Here is a 24,495-nt window from a genome sequence, read left to right as displayed (position 1 = left end):
TGGGGCAGTGAGGTAATTTCTCTTCTATTACTCTGTACTCGCTGATTATCTATGTCTTGGGAAATGTATTCAAGTAATCTGGTATATCACATTCTGGATTGGACATGCGGACCTGCGTATGCTTGTATGAAATAATCCTAGGGTTTTATAAGCACAGAGTCCAGGCTAATTTCTTAGCATGGACATCCTGGTTGCATCCTGCGGTGCAACACTGGACCATCAACAGACCCATTTACTCCGTACATAGTATGTTTATGTAACCAAAGTAGAGTTGAAATTTCACGCCAGTGATAAGCGAGGCAGAACTGTCTTTGTACAGACCATAGAAAATCAAGACCCAGGACAGTTGTGCATATGGACGCATGAATGAAATATGACTAAATAACTCCAACTGACTGTTGGCTAAGGACGAATGCCTTTTTGGCGATCTAGATGCTAGAGGTTTACTTGATTATACCAGAGCTAATCTTGGTTGATACCAACCGTCACTGTAGGAAATGAATCAGTTGTCCGGGGCCATTGTGTGATAGTAGAAGTATAAATTGACTTTTTTTTTTTTTAGAAAAGGCAACAAAAGGCCAGGATGCGAGGAGTAGGGCATATACAGATTCTCCAGTCAACCGAAGAGAATTATAGAACGATGTATTGTTGTAGGTGGCAACTCGATGGACTGTCGGCAACAGAGATAACAATACCAAATAATGCTAACCTTGACAGCAACTACACGTCAGGGACGAGTTGTATGATGCCATCACCGCGCGGACCTTTTCGAAAGGCTACTAGTAGCACGGAGTATGTACCACTTACAGTATTATCTCTCACCGATTCAGCTGGGAAATGGGCAATCGGAATCTCGGACAGCGATGGCCTATCAGGAGTCGGTCCCAATCATCTGATGCCAAGTCCTGCGCTGTGGATTGATTTGCCGGAAAATCCGATGACAGTCAATCCTAGTACTGATAACCTTGTGGCCAACTCCGAGGCGTTTCATCATCATCCAGTTATTTCCGCACTGACATCTGCTGGATATACTAGTACCATATCTAGAACAGGATTTTTGGAAGGTACTCTTCCTCTATCATTTTACTTGGCAGGTGCTTGGAGATAGCATTCATGGACGGAGTCGCACGTAAGAATGCAACGCGCTTCTGGTAATACCACCGGTATTGTGTCCAAACCAGATGTTACTGGGGTTACCCAGATATTCATAGCGGGCAATAGACAGACGCCGTCAGGTGTATTGTCACATCCGGTATCCCAGCATCACCTACTGCAGCAGGAAGTGTTCTCCACCTTATTATTCTATTATTGTGAATCCCGACAGCCTGCCAGTTGGTTAGTCCTTACGTTATCTGGAGATCGACCGGTCGCCGTACTCGGCTTTTCTCTGACCTGACTTGTCATCTTGTGTTCTACCCTTTTTTTAACTCCTTCTCCTTTCCCTGCCCCTCCGTTAACTCCTTTCTACCCTCTTTCAATTCCTGCTCCCCCCCTTCCGTGTGCGTGTGTGTTCTCCGATCGTCCTGCAGTCTTCCGACTGTTTCCTAAACTGGATTGATCACTTCACGTCCATCTCGCGATAGTTATTAAACGGCGTCCACCGCCCTTTTAGATCATTTGGAGCATCAATTCATCGGTCCGGTCACTCTTGGGATGTGAATTATATTTGTATACCGCGAAATCCGTCTATACGAGTCCTCGAGCGCTCCCACGTTCCGTTGATCCGTTCGATCGCACAGTTTCCATTACCAATGTTCCGATGCCTATATACACCATGAGGCTGAGATGATACCTCATTCTTCTGCCGGCGTCCAACCGTGGGCAAACCCCATGCGCGCCCTCAATAGCGGTTCTGGACGTGTTGATGCTTCTCAGGTGTTGGGTCCGTCCGACCCCCAGTTAGAGAAGCTACCAGTGCCCGTCTCGCAGTCGCAACCCAGACAGCCGGCAGTGATCGATCTTACAACTAGCAGTGGGGAAGCGCGAGATAGGGAACACCCCGCAAAGAGACTCCGGCTGGATTTGCCTGCGTCGTCATCCGCTGGAGATGGAAGCCCCGCATCTGGGAGTGGCGGAGAGCCTAGAAGTACCCCCGGGGCTTCGAGCTCAAAGCCACCATTTTTGGGTTGGCGTGGTCGACCCTTGTGGTCCTTCCAGGCCTTGGTATCGGAAGCTCCCGCCCCTACGGAGACAAAAGAGGATGATGGGACAGATGTCGCGCAAGGTGGAAAGACATCCCCGCCCCCTCTTCCGACTCTTCCATGGAAGTATGGTCCTCCGCAATTGCTGGGAAGAAAGGCTGCAAAATCGCGGGATAGCTCTCCCTCGAAGGCAGTACAGACAACTCCTTATCGTATTGAAGTCCCTTCCGTGGCGCCAATTATCAAGGGCGACAGTGAGTATCTAATGGTTTTTGACATTGGCGCGCATGCATCTAACCAGATAGCAGAAGTTGCCGATTTCTCCCCATGGTCTGGAAACCACCCAGAGGATGTTCTTAACGAACAAACGGCGAAGCAAGGGCATTACGATCGCACCCAGGTATCTCAGAACGAGTCGAATACGGCGCGCCCATCCGTATATGCACAGTTAAAGCATCGCTCTGGCCTGCAGCTGCTCTCTTCTGTATTCTCGGCAGCCCTCGAGAAAAGACAAAATCATACTCTGGTCACTGCTCCGTCGACATTTAAACCACCTCCTCGTGTCACTCTGACAGACAATAAACGTGAGGCCTGGCTTCGTGATCTTGCCAACCCGTCAGTTCCACTGCGCAAGTTGAGTCGAACGATTCCTCACGGGATCAGGGGCAAGGCGCTTCTAGACCAATGCTTGAGTAAATGGATCCCGGTTAGTCGTGCAGTCTGGCTTGCAAAGTGTGTGGGGGCCAACGAAATCCGCGCTTTCAAAAGGAAGGGAACCAGCGGCGCAATCGCCGTAGGCTTGGAAGCTAAATGGGTGCGGGACTGGACCTCAACTGTTCAGCAATTCCTTGAAGGTGTAATAAGCATTTGTGGATCCTCCGAGTGGAAGTTGAAGATGACCTATGCGTATGTTTTCCTTGTACAGCTCTTTTCCGAACGAAGGTTAACCCAATATAGAGTTAGCTTGACTGCTCGATTGTTCTTTGAGCGGTTACTTGACCACGACCAGTATCTTGGGTGGTTTTTATCATCTTTGGAAGCGTCATCAACTAAGACAGTTCCTGTCTGGCTCCTCATGCTGGGCATCTATTGGGACAACATCATGTGTTACAGGAAGCGTGGACGGCGGCTTGCCGAAGCATTGCTCGAAAAACTGTGCCATGTACGTATGCCACAAACGCTTGTGGCTTTCACGACTTTGCGTCTAACATGTTGGTAGATAAATAATCCAGAGCAAGTCGCTCCTTTCCGACCGCTTGTAGATCGATTATCACTTTATATTCGGAGGCTTGTTCTGGAGCATACTTCGTCTGTTATCCTTCCGAGATCATGGGACAAGTACAAGGATCTCATCTCGTCATGCTTAAATATGAAGGATAACGTACATCGAGCAATATTTCAGAACCTTGTGGAGCGGAATTTAAGGGTCCAAACCCCCAAAGGCCATAAAGAGGCGGTACACCGTTCCCCACAGCAACGTGCCATCCACCTGTTTGATTCCATCCGCTCCGCAAATGATATCTCTTCCGCCTCTTGCGAATGCTTAAAGACGATCGAAGACAAAACTGTTCTAGTTTACAAGCTCCTGGAGTGGACTGCTACTCCATGCCGTTACGGCATTTGCCGTGTATATACTGGCGTTCGCCTTCTGCGAAAGTGGAAAATGTCTGGAATCGATATCGACTCATACATCCTTGCGTTTCTTGCTGGGGTTCGAGCGACTACTCCACTAAAGATGGACAACATATATCACATCATTTCTGAGCTTGTTAGGTCTCAGACATTCTCGGTTGGGAGATACCTGCAGTGGTTGATGGCACGGGGCGTTACAAGCGATGTCCACCCGGATACGCATGAGGTAAGATGTGCTCTGATCCACTTTTAGGGACAACCGTTAATATTGAATACAGGTGATACCGGATGACCTTTATTTGTTGAAACAACTTCCAACGACTCGACTGCCAGAGCACCTACGAAACCTTCGCAACACTCTCCTCCACCGTGCCGGCATCTCAGTGGCGGACGAGGAGACTACTATCATGGAGCTGAAAGCCTCCGTTGCTCAGCGGCTTCCCAATATTTTTGGAGCTGAGCTGACAGATATGATAATGGATAGAACCCAACGACAAGACTTGACTTGGGCAGTCAAGTCAGAAATTGGCCAGTGGATTCGACGAGGGGTTGCGGCACATAGTCGTGACCCACCCAGGTAAGCTTTCTCTGGTTTTTCGAATGGAAAATTATATTAACATTTTCAGGAAAAACGGTGCTTGTTCTTTTCTCGCTGGGTCCAATGTTTCAGCCCTCACCCCTGTTGAGTTTTACAGCGTACGAGATATACTGGAGAGCTTCGGGGATCTGTCTATCCTTGCAGATGTTCTCAAACAAGCTACAAACTGCGAAGATAATGTTGTTCTTGCATCTGTTGCTGACACCGTTAATTATCACTTTGATTCCTTCTGCGTTATCGGTGCGACAACTGACCTGTTCCGGGGACTCGTTGATTCATACTCTCGTATTAAAAGACTAGGCATGCCAAGTCTGGATTTGGTCTTTTCCCTCATTGAGCTTGGACTTCGACTGCCCGACGAACTCAACACGGTTGCTCTCCTCCGCCAGGATCTTTCTCGTATCGATAGCAAATCTGCTTTGGCGGCGCCTTCTCCACTCTCAGATATCATTCCGTTAAGCTTCAGTGAAGTCGATCGCTCGTACCAGGAGAAATTGGACCAAATACTGTCCTCTGGAAATGGCATAGATGAGCCAACGATGGATACGTTTTTTAATTCACTTACGAAGGCCCTAGCGGATACCAAAGACGAGGATAAGTTGTCCGCAAATGAGACTTGTAGGTACCTGGCATACCTGAGGCCTTTCCATCCCAAGCATTTCGATTCTATGTTAGTTCGCTGGATCTGCGGGCTATTCAAATCCTCGCCACCGGGTATCATGACCCGCATCCTTCCTCCCCTTATTGGGGTGGGATGTGTTACAATCCATGCGTTTTTGCTCCTTGTAAAAAGGCTTTTGCAGTCCGAACGGGTGGCTTCAGTTGCCCCAAAATTGGGTGATCTACGAATGGACCTCCTGGAGCTCCTTATTCCACCGGAACCTGAGCGTGGCCGGTATTTCGACTTGGTTACCTATCGGTTTTACCTTGTGCAACAAGAGTTTCGTGTTAAACACCCACAGGAGACCCTGGATATTATTCAGGATGCTGTGGTCTTGATTGATGCACGACATGAAGAAACCGGATTTGACTCTAAAAGGACGAACCTCGCACGCCGTGCGATAGGTTTGCTGCACATTATGCTTACACAGGATCCCCAGATGGTCGCTCAACATTGCCTGGAAAAGTTCACTGGGCAACAGGCTACAACCACAATTCTACAAAAGGCGATTGGTATGCTCCTGGAGTCTGACGCTCGGTCCGGTATGTATGCTGTGATAGACTGGCGTAGCGCCCTAGCTGACAGAATACCAGGTCCACAATGTATATCCGAGGCTGAAAGAGTCATTCATATGACGGATGACTTTTCACTGCCCTTCTGCCAATTGAAACTCCAAATGCTCTTCAACGCCGAATCGGGGGAAGATGTTAAGGACGGCATTGTAGACGTGATGTTTAATGCTGCGGTGAATGAATCTCGCTCGAAAGGCACTAACTGGGCTGGACTTGTGGATCTGATGAGCCAAGATGCCATACGCCAGGTATGCTGAGACATGAAATTGTGCGAAGGCCTTGTATTGATCGATGTAGATCCGAGAACGAGCAGAGAAGGAGTTCCTGTCCATTCCCTTATTCGAGGAGTCACCTGACAATGATGTGCTTGGGGCCGGCACAGGGTCTCTTGAAACCGCAAAACTGTACCTTGCAATTATTGAGAAGTTGGCGTACAGCATTCCTGAGGCTGGTGTGCCATCCATTGCCCCAATTCTCGTGGACAAGATGGATGTTCTTCTCCACAAACTTGTCACGGTGCAAACCAATTTCAATAGTGTGGCAACAAATAGTGGCGGGTCCCCCGCCGATAACTTAGCCCAGTTCCGCTTGGATTTTGAAAGAGCTCTGGCATTCTGGTTCTCTGCGCTGCTCAAGATGGTTGTCATGCATCGAGCAGCCTTTAACGCGTCGTCTCCTGCGCCAAGGCACAACGGTATCCAAGAGCAATCTCGTCTCCTAGTCTCTATTTTCAGCATCTCCCTTGCGCGCCTCCCGGACAACGTATTACGGCTCTTTCCGGTGGCCGACTATTTTCCTCGCCGCGTTCCCTCCGAAGGCTACCAGCCTTGCCCCGGAATCCTGCTGCAAACCCATGCTCTGGATGTCGCGGCCTCCCTCATTGACATCTTCTCAGACGAGTCTCGGCATCAGTGTGCACGTTTCCTTAAGGAGAGATGCCCTCCTTTCACTCAGCATCAAAATGATCCGCGGTTTCTGTATCTCCTCGGTCCAACGACTGATTTACCCGCACCAAATACCGCTCAACCGGTTTCTCTCCCTTCGCCAGCAGCCGGTGGCTCGACTCCTGCCCCGACTCCTTCCGGATCGCTGCCAGGCGGACCAGCTGCTCAGCAGCCGGTAGTACCAGCTCCCACGGGGGTGGCCAATGGCCCTTCAGAAGGCGTCAATTGTGTTGCTAGTCAACTTCGACTGCAATTCCGTGGCCGGGTCATGGGCCCCTACCCGGTCCGGCCTTGGGAACTCCTGGAGGATGCTGCACCGATTGTTGGTATCAACGATACTGCAGTGAATCTGAAATATTTTGACGCTCGACGCGTCCGAGCGTAGCATTTTCATCTATGTTGATTTGATTTTCTATTTGACTTTGGCGTATATAGTTCGAATTATTTCTCCCGACTTGTCGATCTTTATCACCTCTCCTTCTGTTGTTTACTTTTGCCTTGGCGCCTGATACCATATTTTTGCATATAGCTTTTATTTTCGATGGCGTGTGCTGCATTCCGGGCCTGAAATTGTATCGCATTCGTATGATTTTGGTTGTCTTGTATCGTTATAGTTCCTGTTACGCATACGTTGCGATGGTCATAGCGGGTTCATCGATGGTTGTCTTCCTGTGATACGGATCATGTGTGGAGCGGGAATTGGGACATTGTATATAGAGTCGGCGTTGGGTACCAGGATCGAATCATCGCATCATACTTCTTGAAATAAGACTGTCCTTTGTAGTCGAGCCGGTAAGAAAATAAGACAACCTATGGAACAGTCTAGCCTCTTGCACTTCCTGGATCCTTTCCAGACTTCCACGATCCATGGCACAGACTCGCGGCAGTTGGGTCGGGGCTTAACAAAGCCATTGTCCATGAAGTTCTCTGATGGATTTCCGTATCCATGTTTGGTCCTGGAACAGAGGACAGCCTAATCTGTGCCTACTGTTATGTATGAATTACTTAATTATCGCAGCTCGAACGTTACTACAGCCACTATTTATTATTCCACATAGATACCTTTAGATAAAGCATAGTAGGTGCAAATAGTTAATAAATGTATGAAAATTATAGAGGAAGGATAGTGCATATGGAAACATACATAACGAATAAAACAACCATAGAAAATATAGTCTAACCTAAGTCTGACGTCCATCAGTAGTTGCTGCGTAGATCCGATTCCACAGCTGACGTATCCTTGACTGTTCAAGAATCTGGGGGATTTGCCAGCCTGGCCCCAACTAGATGAAAATCATCCCCTGTTGGATCCATGGAACCTTACTCCTTGATAACGTTTGTGTTTATACTGATGCTGAGAAGCAGGAAATACTTTCCAGAGGAATGTCCTACATGGTCCACTAGATTAGAAAGAATAGGTCAGTTAACCGGTTCCCTCGTATGAATTCTCTGTAGGGTAATTCATTCTGTCGGTATCAATTCGTCATCTAGATGATCCCTCTGTTGTCGATGACTCACCTGTAAGTCAGGTTGATTGTCGAGAATCACTACTGGTATCTGCAACAGGGTCATGTTCGAAGCAAGATTGCTGTATAGGGAGGCGTTATCCTAAATGCATATGCATAGGTAGAGATTTGGCAATGCTTAGGAAATTGGCCTAGTCGATGCTATCTATCAATTGTCTGTTGTGTTATGCTAGAACTATGTCAACTCAAGTGGTTAAATGGAAGATAAAACTGCAAGTTAAATCACTTCCAGAACTGCTTCCTGGATGAAATAAAACTGGTTATGAGGGAGGAATTGCTATTAAATAAACATTACCCATGTATTAATGGTTTTACTCCTAGCATGAAGCACAAACCATGTGGTCTCTCCGTGTTGGGAGGGTATAAAATGAAACTATGTTGATGTTTTTTGTATCAAAACCAGCCTTGATCCTGACCCCACCTACCATCAGTATCTTTACCGTACGAATTGTAATAGACTGGAGGTGGTGCGAAATAATGGTTATACTCGTAACCCGGCACCGGCATCTGTGGTCCGGCAAAAGGATAATACTCATAACCCGGCGCCGGCATCTGTCCCTGCTGAGGCACTGGCATTGGCACTGGCATTGGCATTGGCATTGACATTGGCATTGACTGTGGCTGTGGCTGGTAGCCCCAGTCCGGAGAAGCCGGAGGACTATACGTACTATACCGGGAAATGGGTACAGGGGAGAAAGGTGGGTGGGCATCTCGAAGCCCTACGAACAGACATTACTCTCTGCGACAGGCTTTAGAATTTGGCATGGACTCACCTCTCCCGTTGGCAGGCTCAATTCTCAGAGGCCTGCCTTCCAAAAAAATCTGTCTGTTATGCTGGATAGCTTCTCCAGCTTGATACTCCTCCTGCGTGGGATGTTAGTAGCGCATTATACAGAGTAATATTCTATAAAACGTACCGGAAACTGCACAAATGCCGAGGGTTTCGACATATGTTCCCGGAACTTTATATAGCAAGGTCCAAAACGGCTGAAAATGTCTCGCAGACTCTGGACCATTTCATCATGTTCCAGCCAGACGGGTAGGCTAGATTCGTACTGTTACTTTCTGTATTCTTATGTTATCAGACTAGCATAGACTTACTTCCCAACGAAAATGCGGGCCTCGCGCGGAAGGAAATCTTGGGCGTTTTCGTTCGTCAGGGGGGTCAAAGGCATGGAATACTGGGAGACTTTAAGATAGTGAGGGAATTGAGGGATGAAGGGGACGAGATGATAGTGGGGGACCGGGGAGAATGAGGAGTTTGCGGAGTCTGGGGAGACTTGGTTGGTCATTTTGGTGTGTACCACAATGGGAATCTATCTTTGATGGAGTTGGATCTTTAAGAGTATAAAATGCTTGTCATATAGATAAGGTTAGCGAGAAGGAGGAAGGAAAGGAGAAGATGGATGAGGAAGAAAAGGAGGACAATGAGTGCCAGAGTCGTAATGCTTGCCGTTGAGAGCGTGTCGTCAGATTGATGTCCTAGATGATGCCAATCTGACAAGAAGAAATTGACCTTCGAAGGTTAAATGCGCCCTCGTTCTTCCATTGGGTGTCTATGAGACGCGTTGGTGGTAATGGGAGCCATGTGATAGGAAATGATTCATAGACTCTGATCCCGACAGGGATTCGTTAACGACAGATGCTATATGGACTTCTCTATTGTTTAGTGCGGAATAGGAAAGTAATAGAAATAAGTAGGAATTAGATCAGACTCGAGTTATGTACCGTCCTATATAAATAGTTAGCTGACGAAAGGTGACGTTGTGCAAACAGGCGGGCATAAATACAATACCTATTTTCATTGAGATTCAATACCGGTATACTCTTGATTGACGCAATTCACAGCGTACAATTATGACCTCTTCCCTGGAGACTGGACTGACGTTGGAGTGTTGCTTTCGATTGATTACGCCATCTCCCTTCGATCACCACACATGCAGACTATGCACGACTCTTCGTCATTCCCTGCATAGTCAATGAACAATACTGACGCCTCATGCTTCAAATAATCCGCAGGTAGTCGCTCCACAGCATGATGGAACTCTGAGATCCTCAATGCTTGTGGTATAGTATAGATTTATCAGAAGCGGTAGGCGGTGAAAGTGATCGACACCGGCGACGTCATGCGGCCGAATCTGCATCTCTCCTTCGCTCCTCCATCAGGGGATCTATCTCGTTGCCAGTGGCTCTAATTCCCCTTATCCGACACTATGATTCCCACCGCACGATGCCTGGCCGCAAAACCGGCTGGGTTCATGAAACGCAGTGCAGAGGAACTAAGTCGTTTGTCCAGAATAGGTTCGCCCAGTCCGACACCGGTTTAGGCCAGCAGTCGCCTCACAATATCATTGAATTGCCCCTGATGCTGACCATATGCAGCTTGGAACTCGGAAGCTTTACACACGCCTACCAAGCCCTATGTCCTTATGGACTTTGAAGACGAGTCAGCCGTTGCAGGCTGCAAGACCATGGCTGACCGAGCAGTTGGTGGATTCAGCACTGCGAGTTTAGACTTCGTTCCGGGCGATCCCTCCTCTAGTATACCGCCACATGCCAGATTCCATGGAAGCATTTCGACCAGACTTCCCAACAACTGGCGGGTGGAAAGAACAGGTGAGTAAAAACCTGCCGGCATACTGAATGGGGCGGACATGAGCTGACGACGTCGGAAATAGGATACGCAGCCTTTCGGAATAAGGATCGGGGGTTCTGGCTCTTCGGCCGACTCTACTGGGACGTTGATCCGTACTCCTACCTAGCGCTACGGGTAAAGTCCGACGGCCGACGGTATACCGTGAACATCCAGACCGACTCCATCGTGGAGACCGATATCCACCAGCACCGACTGTACACGCGCCATCATCGGGTGCAGGACTCTTCTCGTTCTCGTCACTCATTGCCACAGGCCCTTGAGGACCCTGACCTCGCTGACACTCTGTACCCCGAAGGTATCCCCGCCTCCCTCTCGGATGTTCCCCCGGAGTCGACCATCATGTCAGCTAGCACGACCACGACTACGACCACGTCCGGCTCCACTGGATGGGAAACCATCCTGCTTCCGTTCAACTCGTTCGTGCGCACCAACCACGGCCTGGTGGTCGAGCCACAGACCTCCATCCTACGACAGCGGGTAAAGAGTGTGGGGATTGGACTGACGGACCGCGTAGAGGGTCCCTACGACCTGCGGATCCATCGGATCTGGGCCACAAATGGCATGAGCGAGAGCGAGATTGACGAGGAACGACGAATCTGTGGTACAGACGCTCTGCCAGTGGACATGGGGGTTCAGACAGGCTGGCGAGGGACAGCTAAGAAGCCGGAGCACAGGGAGGATACGGCGCCAGCAGGACAGAAAGCCAAGGGGTTGAAGGGGCTGCGTGATGAATGGGAAAAATGAGCACACTGTAGATACTTTGTATGATTTTCATATACCATTGGCAAAATTTTATGACTTGTCCGAAATTAATAATTAGCCTGAGCTTAATTCCCACCCGTCAGCTTCTCCCACGCCTCCTTGTACTTTTCGCTCGTTTTCAACGCCACCTCCTCGGTCATCTGAACGCCCTGCTTGCCCTTCAGTCCTTCGCGGGTCAACCAATCACGAAGATACTGCTTATCGAAGCTGTCCTGGCCGCGACCAATGGCATACTGATCCTTGGGCCAGAACCGAGACGAATCGGGGGTGAGCACCTCATCAGCCAAAACGACTTCATTCGTCTCTTCATCCAGACCGAACTCGAACTTGGTATCGGCGATAATGACACCACGTTCCAACGCATACGCGTGCGCCGTTTTATACAGCTGCACAGCCAACGACGCGATAATAGAAGCGTAGGGTTCGCCGACGATCGCAACAGCTAACACTTAGCCCGCATTCATGTATACACACCCTCCATCCACGGGCCATTATAGATAGATAAGGTCGACAAGATCATTTACACACCTTGATCAGGATGAATATTCTCATCATGCTCCCCCTGTTCCGCCTTGGTACTAGGTGTATAGATCGGACCATCAGGGAAGGCCTCACTCTCCTGCAATCCCGACGGAACGGGGATCCCATGCACGGTGCCGCGCTGACGGTACTCGTTCCATGCGGAGCCGGTGATGTAGCCGCGCACGATAGCCTCGATGGGAAAGATCTTGAGCTTTCGCACCTGCATGCACCGGTTCTGGAGGACGGGACGCAGCGACTCGGGGATCTGTCGTGGCAGATCTAGCGTGAGGAAGTGGGTGCGCAGCGAGGGGATCGCCTCGGTTAGGATTTGGAACCATTTCCGGGTACACAGGGTGAGGAGGATGCCTTTGTCGGGGACGCCCTTGGTCTGTTAGCAGGCAATTTATTGTATCCATTGGATGGAAGAGTGCAATTGGTGGGGTGAGTACATTCTCCATGATCACGTCGTAGGCGGAGATGCGATCCGACGCGACGAAGAGGAGCGTCTTGGCGTCGATTTCGTACAGGTCGCGAACCTTGCCGCGTGCAATGAGCGGCAGGGCGCCTTGGAGGTCAGTGTTGGTGAGGGCGAACATGCTGTATGAAGGTGATGAAGTAGTTGGAGTGCAGATGCAGTTGGAAGTGGGATGGAGTCATAATTTTGCTATCGATAAGCGCGGGGCTCTGGCCTGAGGCATGAACTATATCTATCTTTTTTATTCTCTGTCCTCTATACTCTGTCTTTTATTCTCCTCTTTCTATTATATCCTCCATTCTTATAGCGCTGGATTTTAATACACATCAGTATTAATAATACGCATACGTAAATAGACAGGTTTACTTAACACGATCCATGGACCACAATACTAGTCATAGTGACACCGCATCTTGGTCGTCTTTCCTCAGAAAGAATGGAGCGACGTGAAGAGTACCAGTGACAGCGCCCATCACTAAAATGCCTCCCAGCGAAAAAGAGATCAAATTCCACGAAATCTGGCTCAAGATCTTAGCCAATGAGCAGAACGGGAACGAGACGAGTCCGAGGAAAAGATGAATGATGAAGCTGACTGGAGTGCATCCGAAGGTGAGTGCAGTCTACGGTGATCTGCTCATCTATTCTGGTTTTAGCTAACGGTAAGATGAAAGATACGTAGAGTCTATTATCCTGTCCAAGTATGACCTGATCGAGCGAAGATCTCGATCAGGAGGACTGGGAGACCACAGAGAACGAAGATGAGGATGGGCATGAGGACGACGAGTGAATTGCTGCGATGGGGATGATGGAGATAGAGGATGACGACTGGATGGATGATGGCTTTCGACACAGGTTCTAATGTCAGTCACGAGTCCCGGTGTAGTCTAAACCGATATATTATTTTTACCCTTTGATCTAATTACTGTGATTCTAGCCTCTCGAAGACGAACAGGATAATTTTCGAATCAACTCTCCCCCACACGATACACCAGCTTCTCTCCACTCACCTTGTCCTCCTTCATTGCCTGCATGCCCTCCAACACGCCTCGCAATCCTCCCTCCGCACAGAAACCGGATGTGGCTTGACCTTGCCCTCTGCGAGCAACTTCTGCGCCTGGCCCAGAACTTCTCCGCGAAGGCTTTATCCTCCGGCTTGGCCGGAAACAATGAGTTACCGAACTTGAGTTCCTCACCGAAAATGGAAAACGCTAGTGTCCAACGATTGCGGACATTCTCGCGGGCGATCTCCACCGATAACAGGGCCGAATAATCCCCTCCGTCTGTGGAAATGGCCTTGTCACAGAACTTGGCACTGTCTTCCAATGCGATGGTGTCCAGGACCAAGCGGAGTTCATTCCCTGTGAACCGATGGATCTCCTCCGCTGCGGCGGGGTCACGATAATCGAAGACGGCATCGGCCCCCAGCTTCTTTACTAAGTCGAAGTTACGCGGGGAGCACGTAGTGATGACTCGGTATCCCGAAATTTTGGCGAACTGAATGGCCAGGGTGCCTGTAGCAGTGGACCCGCCGTAAATCAACACAAACGGAGCAGGCGACTGGGTGATGGGCTCCGTGGGCCACGCCAATTGCAGGCTCTGATACAGCCCCTGTCCGACGGTGCTGATGCCCACGCCCAAGGTGGCGGCCTCTTCGAAGCTAAGGTTGTCTGGGATCAGCATTTGCACATCCCCCTTTGCGGTGATGTATTCCGCGAAGGCGCCATCCTCAGGATACACGGCGTTGCTGCCATGGGTGACGCCGCAGACGCGATCGCCCTTGCGGAAGGGTTTCTTGACGTCTTTGCCGACGGCTTCAACGATGCCGGCATAGTCACATCCGACAAGCACGCCTGGGGGTGCGATGTATTCAACATTTTTCCAGTCGATGGGGTTCAGGGCCACCGCAACGGTCTTCACGAGGATATAGTCATCGCGAAGGACGGGGAGAGGACGGTCACTGACGAGGTCGGCGTGTTTGAGAGAGGTGATCACGACAGCTTTCTGAGACATGATGGGATTGGCAGTGAACAAGATGTGTTATTGGGGTCTACCTAGATCTTTACGGAGTATACTGACGATGTGGCAATGACAAATTATTCATTGACAATAGCTGTCGCACATCTACCCACACCGCCGAAGGCCGTTGTGCTGAAAGCGGTGTGCGTAGGCTTAGTAGGTATGTCATGCATGGCCCACTTCGGAGACCTCGGAGAGTTAATTTCTAATACTCGGCCCATCGCCCCACACCGCTTCCGGTTTGGGGCCTCCCCAGCTCAACGGGATTTTGGGCTCAACGGGAAAAGTCACAAAAAGTTCAATTATTTGACCAATTTGGCCACCATAACAGGGTCATCTAATATAGCTACATCTTCCAACATTGGAGTAGACACCATAGAATGCCTTTCCCTAGGTAAATTGACTGTAGGGCTAGGTGGGGTGGTTTGGCACTGTGCAGGAACCTCTGCACCTAAAGGCACCTTTGTTCTTTGCCTCTATTCTTTCTTTTTTCCTTTGCTATTCGGGCTTTAATTTAGCGATTGGCATACTTAGCAAATAGGGATCCTCCTATATTAACTCTTCGATGTGTCTCCTTAGCCTTCTAAGGTCCTTGGTGTGTAAAATGCGGGCTATATCCTTCCCATGCTAAGCTACAACCTCCGCCTGTATCAGACTGCCTTGGAAAATTAACTCCAGATGGGTATATAGTTTGCTATGCTCCTCCTGTAAAATATCTAGTTTTCTCTGTGCTTTTTAAATACTATACCGCAGTTTGGTAACTATTTTGGGTGGTAAGGTAGCTGGAGAACTGGATAACAGCGGTGGTGGAGGGGTGGCGTTGTTAAAGATTTAAAGCTCTGGGGAAGGAGACTGGGCCTTTTGCAAAGGCCCTAATATAATCTCTGGCTTGAATAGATAAATACCTGTATTTAAAAAGGAAGAACGTATAGTACACTGTTTAAATATAGCTATTCTAATAGTATAAATCTCCCGGAGAAAGTCTTTTTTTTTTCTTACAAACTTGTTCCGCCGGTAGTAATGCTTATAGACCTGGAAAGGTTTACTATCCAGTGGTTGTAGAAGATATGTGTAATAAGGTAGGAAACTGTAGGCAAGAATCCTATAGTCCTGGCAGTACTATCGGAATTCAAGTGTAAAATAAGAGCTATGGTTATTTATAAAAAGCAGCCGCCACTCTCCTGAAGCTTGGTGCTTTGTTAATCTATTAAAAAAAAGCAAAGCCAATTATATGCAATTGGATCATTAGTCTATCTATTAGATATAGGTGCAATTTAATAGTTGTCTGGAAGTACAGGTTGTTAATAATACCATGCCTCTATATACTATTAACTTTTAAAAAGGAAGTATGGGCTTATTACCCAACCATCTGTAGTAATATACTTAATTATAGTTACTGTTTCTCCTAATCCCCTAGTTGCTATATGTGCTGATTTATAGTGATTAATAGTAATTATATTTTATACCTTTCCTTGACCCAATTAGAAACCACTTTTATCGAAGTTATAGATGTTAGGTGTGGGTGCGTCACCTAACATTACAGTGCGCTACTATATAAGGCGCTTAGGGATATCTGATCCCCATTGGGATCAGATATAGTGGTCTTTTGGTCCAGTGGAATAGTCAAGATCCTGAGCTTGGCTATAACAATAGATACTGGCTGGACGGATTTTATACGGGCAAATTGCAATCTCTAAACAGTTATACTAAGCCTGAAGAGTCCCAATATTCTCTACTTTAACTCGCTTATAATTTATGGGTTTTTGCTTTAAAAGACTAAATTGTGAAGGGAGGTGTTTAATAAAGTGATAAACCCAAGTATGGCTAACAGTAGGCTTTTTTTTACTCCGAGAAAGAAACATATTAGCACACTGTTTAATTATTTGTGGAGTAGGTGAAGCATTAGCATTATTAATCAGACTAATTTATTAAATAAAGGCCTCCTCCTGGGCATCATCAAGCACCTTGTTGGTCCTAGGGCGAGTTGATCGAGAATTTCTCCCCTAAATTCTAGCAAGTAGGCGTTTATATAGCACATCAAATTCACGCGCCAATGGTGCGATTTTCGCTTTTTTTTTTATTAGTATAGGCTGTGCAGGCCTTATTAATGCGATTTTCTATTTCAATATATTTTAAAGCCATAATATAGTTGTAAAACTGATGAAATAAATAATATACCGGATAACTTTTTCCCGTTGAGCCCAAAATCCCGTTGAGCCAGGGAGGCCCCAAACCGGAAGAGGTGTGGGGGGCGATGGGCCGAGTATAACAAGTCCGTTAGATTTACTGACTAACTAGATCCTGGCTCTGTAGTTGGTGACAAGTCGAATCAATAATGCCTTTTTAGGAATTAAGCTGCAGTTGGCTGCCTTAGCACGTTAATCATGCCCTGTCTGTTGCGTCCCTCGCTGACATTGGAGGTACCGACTTTTCCTGACAAGCTTCGACTTAAAGCTCTTTAAGACAGTTCATCATTCTGTGATTGGCTAGAATATGCACTATTAATTCCTTATAATATGCTCCATTTTTATGCAGCTCAGCCAAAATTAACATCGTGGTGGAGTCAATAGGTAGTCGTCCATAGCCGCTCCCCGCCCTTCTTCCCTGTTTTTATCACCCTGTAGCTAAGGCATTCTCATGACATCTTCACGGTAACCACACCTCTTTTCCTCTACAATGGTTTCCTTTAATGTTATTTAACTATAGAAAAGGAGTGTTTCGCCCTAATATTGATGCTTTATAGCCCTAGTCTGCCTTGCGATGCCGCGAATTTTTGTGGCTTCGGTTCAAATAGACTATCTGGGGATGCCTGGACTTACGGGAATATTTACAAGATTAATTTACAAAACAGACAATGGAAAGGGAGTTTGATATTCTTTTGTTTAATACGAGTGGTTAATGCCAAAATAACAATCTAATTTAATATATAAGTAGACTATGTCTTGGAAGTGGCGTAAGAAAGAACCAAAGGGCGTAAACCTGCAAGGCGCTTTATTCATGAGATACGTGGGGATATAAAAGGTAAAATCGGAGCATTAATGTAGCTCATATGCTGATTTTTTGGGAAGAGTTAGGTATTGATATCGGTTGATAGTTATTGAACGTGGCTGTGGTTGTGATTGTAAACATGGCTCAGATCATCCGTCCAAGTCGACACAATACGCGGTCGCTTAGCTCTCTGCCTTAAAATATCTAATTCTTCAGACTTGAAGTAATCTTTATGTTTATAATCTGCCTGTAGTTAGTATTAGCACTATGACTCATGAAGACATGCACCGCCACGATGAGTCACCTTCACAGTCTTACCCAGTCATGCCACGATGACACTCACTCGTGTCATCTGCAGATCTGCTGTCGGTCTTGGCAGGGGTTTGGTTCAGCTCAATAACTGTATGAGTTTACATAATATACGGAGTGTGGACTTATATATCTGCCATTTGGTTTAAAGCATATACAGTATTCTGATTTGTGATACCTGTCTGTTCGTGTCTTTGCATCTTCCATTTCAACAATTGAGTCACTCTCTATATCAGCGATTTAAGTTAATTAAACTAAGCATGGCTATCCCGCTGACGTCATACGAAACAGCCCTATGCGTGGTCCCTCCATCGCAGGGAGCTGGAGATATCGACCGTCTCCGGGCATTATACGACAAAGCACATGGAAGATGGCCACCACATGCCAACCTGATCTACCCATTTGTGGTGCCAGAGATGCTTCCCCAGGCATCAACCATCGTGCAGTCTACCTTAATCGCCCGGAAGGAAGTTGACCCCATCCGTCTTCGTTTGGACACGTCGGACTTCTTCTGTCACAGACGCAGCAGTACAGTGTATCTCACCGATGGTGGCAGTAAAGGGCTGAACGCCTTGATGCAGCTGCAACGAGACATTATCGAGGCTTTCAGTGGTCAGCCACAGACTCCTGGACGACTGCATCTCACAATCGGTCAGAGCGACGCAGACGATTTTGCTCAGAGACAGTTCCTCCTGGAGAAAGTTCGCTTGATTCCTGTCGTTGAGTGGGAGGTGGGAGAACTGGTGATACTAATTCGTGATCGATCGCAGGGACAGGACACTGCTTCTAGTCCCATGGTGGTCTGGGGAACTATTTCACTCTCGGGAGAGCTTACGGTGGCCAGAAGCGTTCGTTTCAGAGACGAGGGGGAGCTCGTATCAAGTACTCCGTCATCGTCTCCCCGGGTAGAAACTACATTCCAGTTCTCACCAGCTGAGGACGACACAGGTGAGGGACAGTGGAAAGCACTTCCAGAGTGCGCTCCGCAGCTCCAAGGCGGCCAGCAGATCGAATCCCCGGTGACTGTGGCGTCGTATAATGTCCTTATTGACTCGCCTCATCCGCCTCCTACAGAGAGATATCCTATCCTCCTGCGGAGTCTGCTTTCCGACGCCGCAACGGCCGATATTCTGATCCTGCAGGAAGTCTCCGATAGCTTCGTCTCCTTCCTTCTCCGAGACGAGGCGATCCGTCTCCGGTACCCCTTCGCTACACATGGACCCCCCGATCAAGCTGAGATCGGTCCGTTGAACAGCTTGCGAAATATTGTCGTTCTCAGCCGCTGGCGATTCCAATGGGAATGGCTGCCGTTTGAGAGAAGACATAAAGGCGCCGTGGTACTGCAACTGGAAAACTGGGGGACCTTCCACGACTCCAAATTCTGCCCTCTCGTGGTAACGGGAGTCCATCTGACCTGTGGTCTCGCCGATGGTTCCATCATGGCGAAACGGTCCCAACTCCAGACGATTCTCAAGCATCTGTCCAGGAACTATCCCAACAGCCACTGGGTGGTGGCGGGGGATTTCAACATCACCACCTCGTCGTACACGATCGAGAGCGCGCTGAAGCGCAAGTCGATCTCCGTGTCAGCCGCGTCGGTTTTGTCCTCGCTGGATGGCATGTTTTCCGAGGTTGGTCTGTCTGATTGCTACTTCGCCGGACGTGCCAGCGGCACCGCTAGCAGTAGTCTGGGGAAGCTCCGGGACAAGGTGCCTGATTTTGGAGAGCTATATGAAGGCGAAGAGGGTGCCACGTTTGATCCGACTGCGAACGAGCTCGCAGCACAAATCGCCGGACAAAGCTTCCACAGTCGGCCACAGCGATACGATCGAATTCTTGTGCGATGCGATGGATTCCAAGTTCTGTCGTTTAACTTATTTGGGTTCCCCAGCGGGGATGCAGACCAGCTTGCCAGCGATCACTGGGGGGTTCGAGCGACCTTCCAGCTGGATCATCCCGCGACCGGGGATGATTGCATAGGGGAAGAAGCGTCAATTGATATTGCAAAGGCTCCGTCGAGTCTCGGAGGCGTGGAAGGCTTGAAGACATGTCTGAAGGAGTGGGAGGCCTTCCCATCCGATACCGAGATTGCACAGCGGAAAGATATCTTCGAGATGATCCACGAGCTGGTGAACCAGCGCGACACCAATCTGCCAGCGGACATGCGGTGGAATCTGAAGTTTGTGGTTGTCCCGGTGGGATCCTATGGATTGGGCGTGTGGAATCGCTCGTCGGACATGGATATTCTCGTCCTCGGACAGGTGAACCCGCGAACGTTCTTCACTCTGATGATGGCAAAGCTGCGACGCGCCCCAGATGGCGAAGTGCAGCTTCTCCGAAAGGTCAAGGCAGCGTCTGGAACGATGTTGGAGTTGAGGGTTTGTGGTGTGCGCCTTGATCTGCAGTATTGTGCTGCCACTCGCGTAGTGGAAAGGTATTATTCCTACTCTACTCCTATTCCTGTCTATTCCTATACATTTGCATGGCTAATTAGAGCAGCTGGCCGCAAGCCTTGGAACTCCCCGTCGACGATTCGACCTTCCACCTCCCAATGCAGTCATTACTCAAACTCAACTCACTGCGCGACATGCACTATCTGCAACGCACGATCCCCGACCTTGCTTCATTCCGACTTGCCTATCGAATGATCAAGATCTGGGCACAGCGACGCGGCATCTACTCCTCCAAGCTGGGGTATCTGGGAGGAATGCACATAGCGCTACTTCTGTCACGAATCTGCAAGCTCTCCTTCCGTCAGACGGGTACCATATCCGCCGTGGACATGGTATCCACGTTTTTCAAGCACTATGCACGATTCGACTGGACGCAGGATATCATCTACGACCCCGGTTTCTATCTATCCGTCCCGCGATACTTCCGATCAGCTCGGGAGCCATTGGTGATTCTAACCCAGCATGCACCCAAGGTGAACGTTGCGCGTGCGGCGTCTCAATTGTCGACTAGGACGCTGGAGCAAGAGTTTCAACGGGCTGATCAACTTTTCTCAATGCCCGATGTGACGTGGGACCGGGTGGCTGGCGCGGTGGAAGGGTCCAGCGGGGAAGAGGATTTCCTCCGGTCGTATCGCAGCTACGCTAAGGTGGATGTGCAGTACTGGGGTGCCGCGACAAAGGGTAGGATGCTTGTCGGGTGGGTGGAATGGCGATGTGTGTCTCTTCTTGTTGGTAGGTTCTATCATGTTGGATATCAAGATGTTGGTATCTTCGAAAGGTGGCTGACCTGTTTAAGACATCCATCGAAAATTCTCTGATATCCACGCTCGGATCTGGCCGTCTCGGTTCACGAACATGGAGGAGGACGAGACGACGAAAGAGTACCAAGGGTGCTATCTGATCGGTCTGAGCAGAACCACAAACCCGACCACACCGATGAGTGAGGCCGAGCGACAATCAGCACAGATATCCCTCCTGGCAGTTCTAAATGCATTTGCGGATCAGATCCGCAGCGACGAGAACTACTTCGACCGGTCATCCAGTTGGGTCGACGTCAGTCTCGTCCAGCCGGGTTCACTGAAAGGTCTACGGGTGGATAATTTCGACTGGGGCGGGACATACGAAGACATGGGGTTGGATGATTCGGACGATGAGGAGATCGACCTTGAAGACGACAATTTGGATGAGGGTGAATCGCATCCCCGTCGACGCAACATCTCTGGTCGTGGTGCTCGCGGGGTCGCGATGCCCGAGGGGGTGAAGTTGCGGTCTGCCAACGACGTACTCAATCGACTCCGGTGGGATGCAGAGCTGGATATGGAGGATTACATCGTTGGATATGATGATCGGTTCCTGGGGGAGAGGGAGATGCCCGTGGGACAGTGGAAGGCGGAGTTGACGGACGAAGCTTTTATTCCTATGCATCGGATTCTGTATTTCAAGAGGAAGAGTGATGGAGTGAGGGTGTGGGATCGAGAGACGCGGAGGGATTTAATTTTTGGGAGCGGTCTTAGTCTATGACAATACATTATATTGTATGTTAGTCTGATTATCTATTGACTGACTATTTTATTTACCACATATCTGATAAACCCTGGTTTATATCACGGCAATTCGTGCTGTGGTACCCTTTCCAGTTTCTATTTAAAACCAGCCGATCAAGTGCATAGAATATACTCCGTGCATTATTAATCGATAGTATATATTCCTCTATGCAGTCTCAGTAGATGTCCCCTGGGACTAGCATGGATCAATGGTGGTGAATTAGTGTTTGGCGTGTTGGTGCATATAAACCATGCAACATCACATTTAAACAGACAAACCCCTATCGCTTGTAGTTACTTAATCCAATCCCTGACATAGCCTCAACCAACACCTTCGGGGACGTAGCATGGTAGGCGTTTGCTACTCTCTCGTCCTTTATTGTGGCTCGCCTAGCCGCCCTTCCTCAAGCTTCCTTCTGCTACGTCTATTAATACCTATTCCCCTTAGAGGCTTTGTTTTCACGATATAAACTCACAATTATAAGTAGCTTTAGTATAGCTTTTTGTATCCTATCAGGGTAGGTATTAATACCCAATGCGCGATTGATATCCTGTTGGTTTGTAGCTTGGCCTTAACATAATCCACACTACAATAAACAGCGTAAACTAGATTCGGGCGGTACTGTTTCTCCGCCTCTATTTTCTAGGACCTTGGCCTAACTAGACAAATTTTGCAGTGGTCATGCCCATTTCCGGCAGCTGCTATGTGTCCTGATCAGCCGCCTAGGGAGACCCGTCAAGCTTTCTACTCCCCAGTTAAAGCCTTCCGTCCAATGCAAATTAAGTCAGCATTGTTCAGGGTGTCCTTCTCGAACCCGTTGACGACCTGGTCCAGCAGAGCTGCCGCGATATTCTGCAAGTCGATATGCGGGAGGCCCGGGATCTCCCGCCTTTCCCTATTCGGGGAGTCGATAAACCCAGGCTTGACGACACAGGACTGGACGGCGCCTTTTGATTGCTTGCCATATGCGAGGATTAGTGTCTCTGCCTCACCCTGGAACGGCCTCAATTAGCATTTCATTGACATATAGCATAGGGGGAGGTAGGTAGAGGAAGGAAAGAGAGACTGGGAGGGATAGGAGGGCTCCCACTTCCTCGTCCATACATACTCGCATTAGGCCGTAGTTAATGAGGCCGTGGTCTTGCAGTTCCTTTGGCACCTCAGCGGGGCTGCGGGGGGCAAAATGGCCGCTTATATAGATGAAGCGCAGCGGTCCATCCTGCTTATAGCGGAGGGTATCGAGAGTCTGGATGGCCGTGGTAGCGTAGTCGCGGGAAATCTTGCACGTCTCCTCAAACGGGACAGTTTTGAGCTTTACCGGTGTCACAGCGATAGTCCTATTTTGTAGTCAGTTAATTAGCTCTCTCGTGGTTTGAAAAACTATATCAGGCTAGTTACTCGCTCGTTCTCTATCGCCAGGAGACCGCAAACGAAAGATAGTCAATTTAGCATAAGGAGGGGGACCATACCAGATGCAGGCATCTGTATTCTCTAGCTCCTTTTTAACGCTATCGGAATAGGTCTCAAAGTTGTCACAGATGACTGACTTCAGCTTTGCAGCGGCAGGCCCTGCCACTAGCGGCGCTGGGGTCTCACGCCGGCCAAGGGCGATGATAGAGGTAATAGCTGGGTTCTCGAGAGCTTGGCAGATAAGCTCTGTGGCCACAAAGCCAGTCGAGCCACCGATCACAAGCTTCATAGTTATGTAGTACAGGGCCGTAGCCACACGGGAAAGTAGTTTACACAAGGACTAATCTCCAAGTCAAGAAGAATAGGTGCGGAAGCAATAGTGGTCATGATTGCGAAGCCAGGAATTCTCCGTGTTTTGTGTTTGGCCCCCATCGCAAGCCACGAGTGATCACAAGATGACCTATGCCGTTCATTACAAGGGACTTACTAGCCTCTCTATTCTGCACAGCTTCATTTTCTTTTCCTCAGGAATGAGATCAAAGCAGCTTTGGGACAGACTCTATACTGTACTGTATTGCGCCGACCCTCTAAGCTTAGGTGGACCCGATTTTAGCCTTGAGGGGGATTTTAAGGAATTTTTCTAGCCTATAATACAATATTATTTCAAACACAGCTGTATTTAAAAAGCCTTCTTTGTAGGGTTAATATATGTATGTTTACATGCTATTATATCAGCCTAAATCATAGACACTAGGCCCTATTAATATGTTGTTGTTAAGATATTAAGATTGTAAAAAGCGCCATTTATATGCTTTAACTTCCAAGATGTAGGGTATGGTATCACGCTATCTTGGTTTTTAGTAATTCTCAGCAAGGCTCTTTCCTTTGCTAGACTTCACCAATCCAAACTCGTTCTAGTTGCCTTATATAGAAAGCATATAAGCTGGAAAGTATCCATATTTCTTACCGCTAAAATATTTAATAAAAATTGCTAGAACAAGTCGGGTCTACATCCATATTCCTGCACCCTTCGTAATACTTCTGCTACTTGGGGAAGTAACCTTGTGGCCCCTTACAATTTCGCAGTTGGCATAGCACATTGAAAAGGCCGAGAACACTATTAAATATGCTTGGATGGTCATAACCAAGCACCTTTTCTCTACCTTCCAGTGCTTATCGATGCATTACTTCGGCCTCTCTGTAATTGCTTGGCTTTGTTAGTCAAGCCAAGATTGCTAAAAGCGGTAAATATATTCGGATGTTTATTTTCGAGAGCCTTATTTTA

General features: G+C 48.4%; 7 protein-coding genes across 7 annotated transcripts; 3 read left to right on the top strand and 4 right to left on the bottom strand.

The window, feature by feature from the left end:
* Nucleotides 1-1,785: 1,785 nt before the first annotated feature.
* SRB8 (RNA polymerase II mediator complex subunit) lies at nt 1,786-6,933 on the top strand (the record flags this gene model as incomplete). The annotated part of the gene is made up of 7 exons (XM_033571692.1): nt 1,786-3,047; nt 3,099-3,303; nt 3,361-3,999; nt 4,052-4,350; nt 4,400-5,574; nt 5,626-5,852; nt 5,902-6,933. 7 exons carry the CDS (start codon nt 1,786-1,788, stop codon nt 6,931-6,933), a joined length of 4,839 nt encoding a protein of 1,612 aa, XP_033425007.1.
* Nucleotides 6,934-8,467: 1,534 nt separating this feature from the next.
* On the bottom strand, nt 8,468-9,366 carry ATNIH1004_007064 (uncharacterized protein; the record flags this gene model as incomplete). The annotated part of the gene is made up of 4 exons (XM_033571691.1): nt 8,468-8,643; nt 8,848-8,938; nt 8,992-9,118; nt 9,176-9,366. The coding sequence occupies 4 exons, from the start codon at nt 9,364-9,366 to the stop codon at nt 8,468-8,470; spliced, it is 585 nt and encodes a 194-aa protein (XP_033425006.1).
* A 921-nt stretch (nt 9,367-10,287) lies between these two features.
* ATNIH1004_007063 (CIA30 family protein) lies at nt 10,288-11,474 on the top strand (the record flags this gene model as incomplete). Its single annotated transcript, XM_033571690.1, has 3 exons — nt 10,288-10,384; nt 10,457-10,690; nt 10,753-11,474. 3 exons carry the CDS (start codon nt 10,288-10,290, stop codon nt 11,472-11,474), a joined length of 1,053 nt encoding a protein of 350 aa, XP_033425005.1.
* An 83-nt stretch (nt 11,475-11,557) lies between these two features.
* Nucleotides 11,558-12,610, bottom strand: ADE1 (phosphoribosylaminoimidazolesuccinocarboxamide synthase; the record flags this gene model as incomplete). The annotated part of the gene is made up of 3 exons (XM_033571689.1): nt 11,558-11,934; nt 12,021-12,396; nt 12,464-12,610. 3 exons carry the CDS (start codon nt 12,608-12,610, stop codon nt 11,558-11,560), a joined length of 900 nt encoding a protein of 299 aa, XP_033425004.1.
* Nucleotides 12,611-13,174: 564 nt separating this feature from the next.
* On the bottom strand, nt 13,175-14,499 carry ATNIH1004_007061 (zinc-binding alcohol dehydrogenase family protein; the record flags this gene model as incomplete). The annotated part of the gene is made up of 2 exons (XM_033571688.1): nt 13,175-13,344; nt 13,497-14,499. 2 exons carry the CDS (start codon nt 14,497-14,499, stop codon nt 13,175-13,177), a joined length of 1,173 nt encoding a protein of 390 aa, XP_033425003.1.
* Nucleotides 14,500-18,062: 3,563 nt separating this feature from the next.
* Nucleotides 18,063-21,776, top strand: ATNIH1004_007060 (uncharacterized protein; the record flags this gene model as incomplete). The annotated part of the gene is made up of 3 exons (XM_033571687.1): nt 18,063-20,236; nt 20,302-20,987; nt 21,052-21,776. The coding sequence occupies 3 exons, from the start codon at nt 18,063-18,065 to the stop codon at nt 21,774-21,776; spliced, it is 3,585 nt and encodes a 1,194-aa protein (XP_033425002.1).
* A 768-nt stretch (nt 21,777-22,544) lies between these two features.
* ATNIH1004_007059 (uncharacterized protein) lies at nt 22,545-23,499 on the bottom strand (the record flags this gene model as incomplete). The annotated part of the gene is made up of 3 exons (XM_033571686.1): nt 22,545-22,793; nt 22,909-23,137; nt 23,270-23,499. The coding sequence occupies 3 exons, from the start codon at nt 23,497-23,499 to the stop codon at nt 22,545-22,547; spliced, it is 708 nt and encodes a 235-aa protein (XP_033425001.1).
* Between the last annotated feature and the right edge of the window lie 996 nt (nt 23,500-24,495).

Source organism: Aspergillus tanneri (assembly GCF_003426965.1).
Source record: "Aspergillus tanneri strain NIH1004 chromosome Unknown AapTan_7_pilon_pilon_pilon, whole genome shotgun sequence".
In the NCBI taxonomy this organism is placed as follows: domain Eukaryota; kingdom Fungi; phylum Ascomycota; class Eurotiomycetes; order Eurotiales; family Aspergillaceae; genus Aspergillus; species Aspergillus tanneri.
The sequence above is the reverse complement of the archived record's forward strand: the minus strand, read 5'-3'. Positions and strand labels throughout refer to the sequence as shown.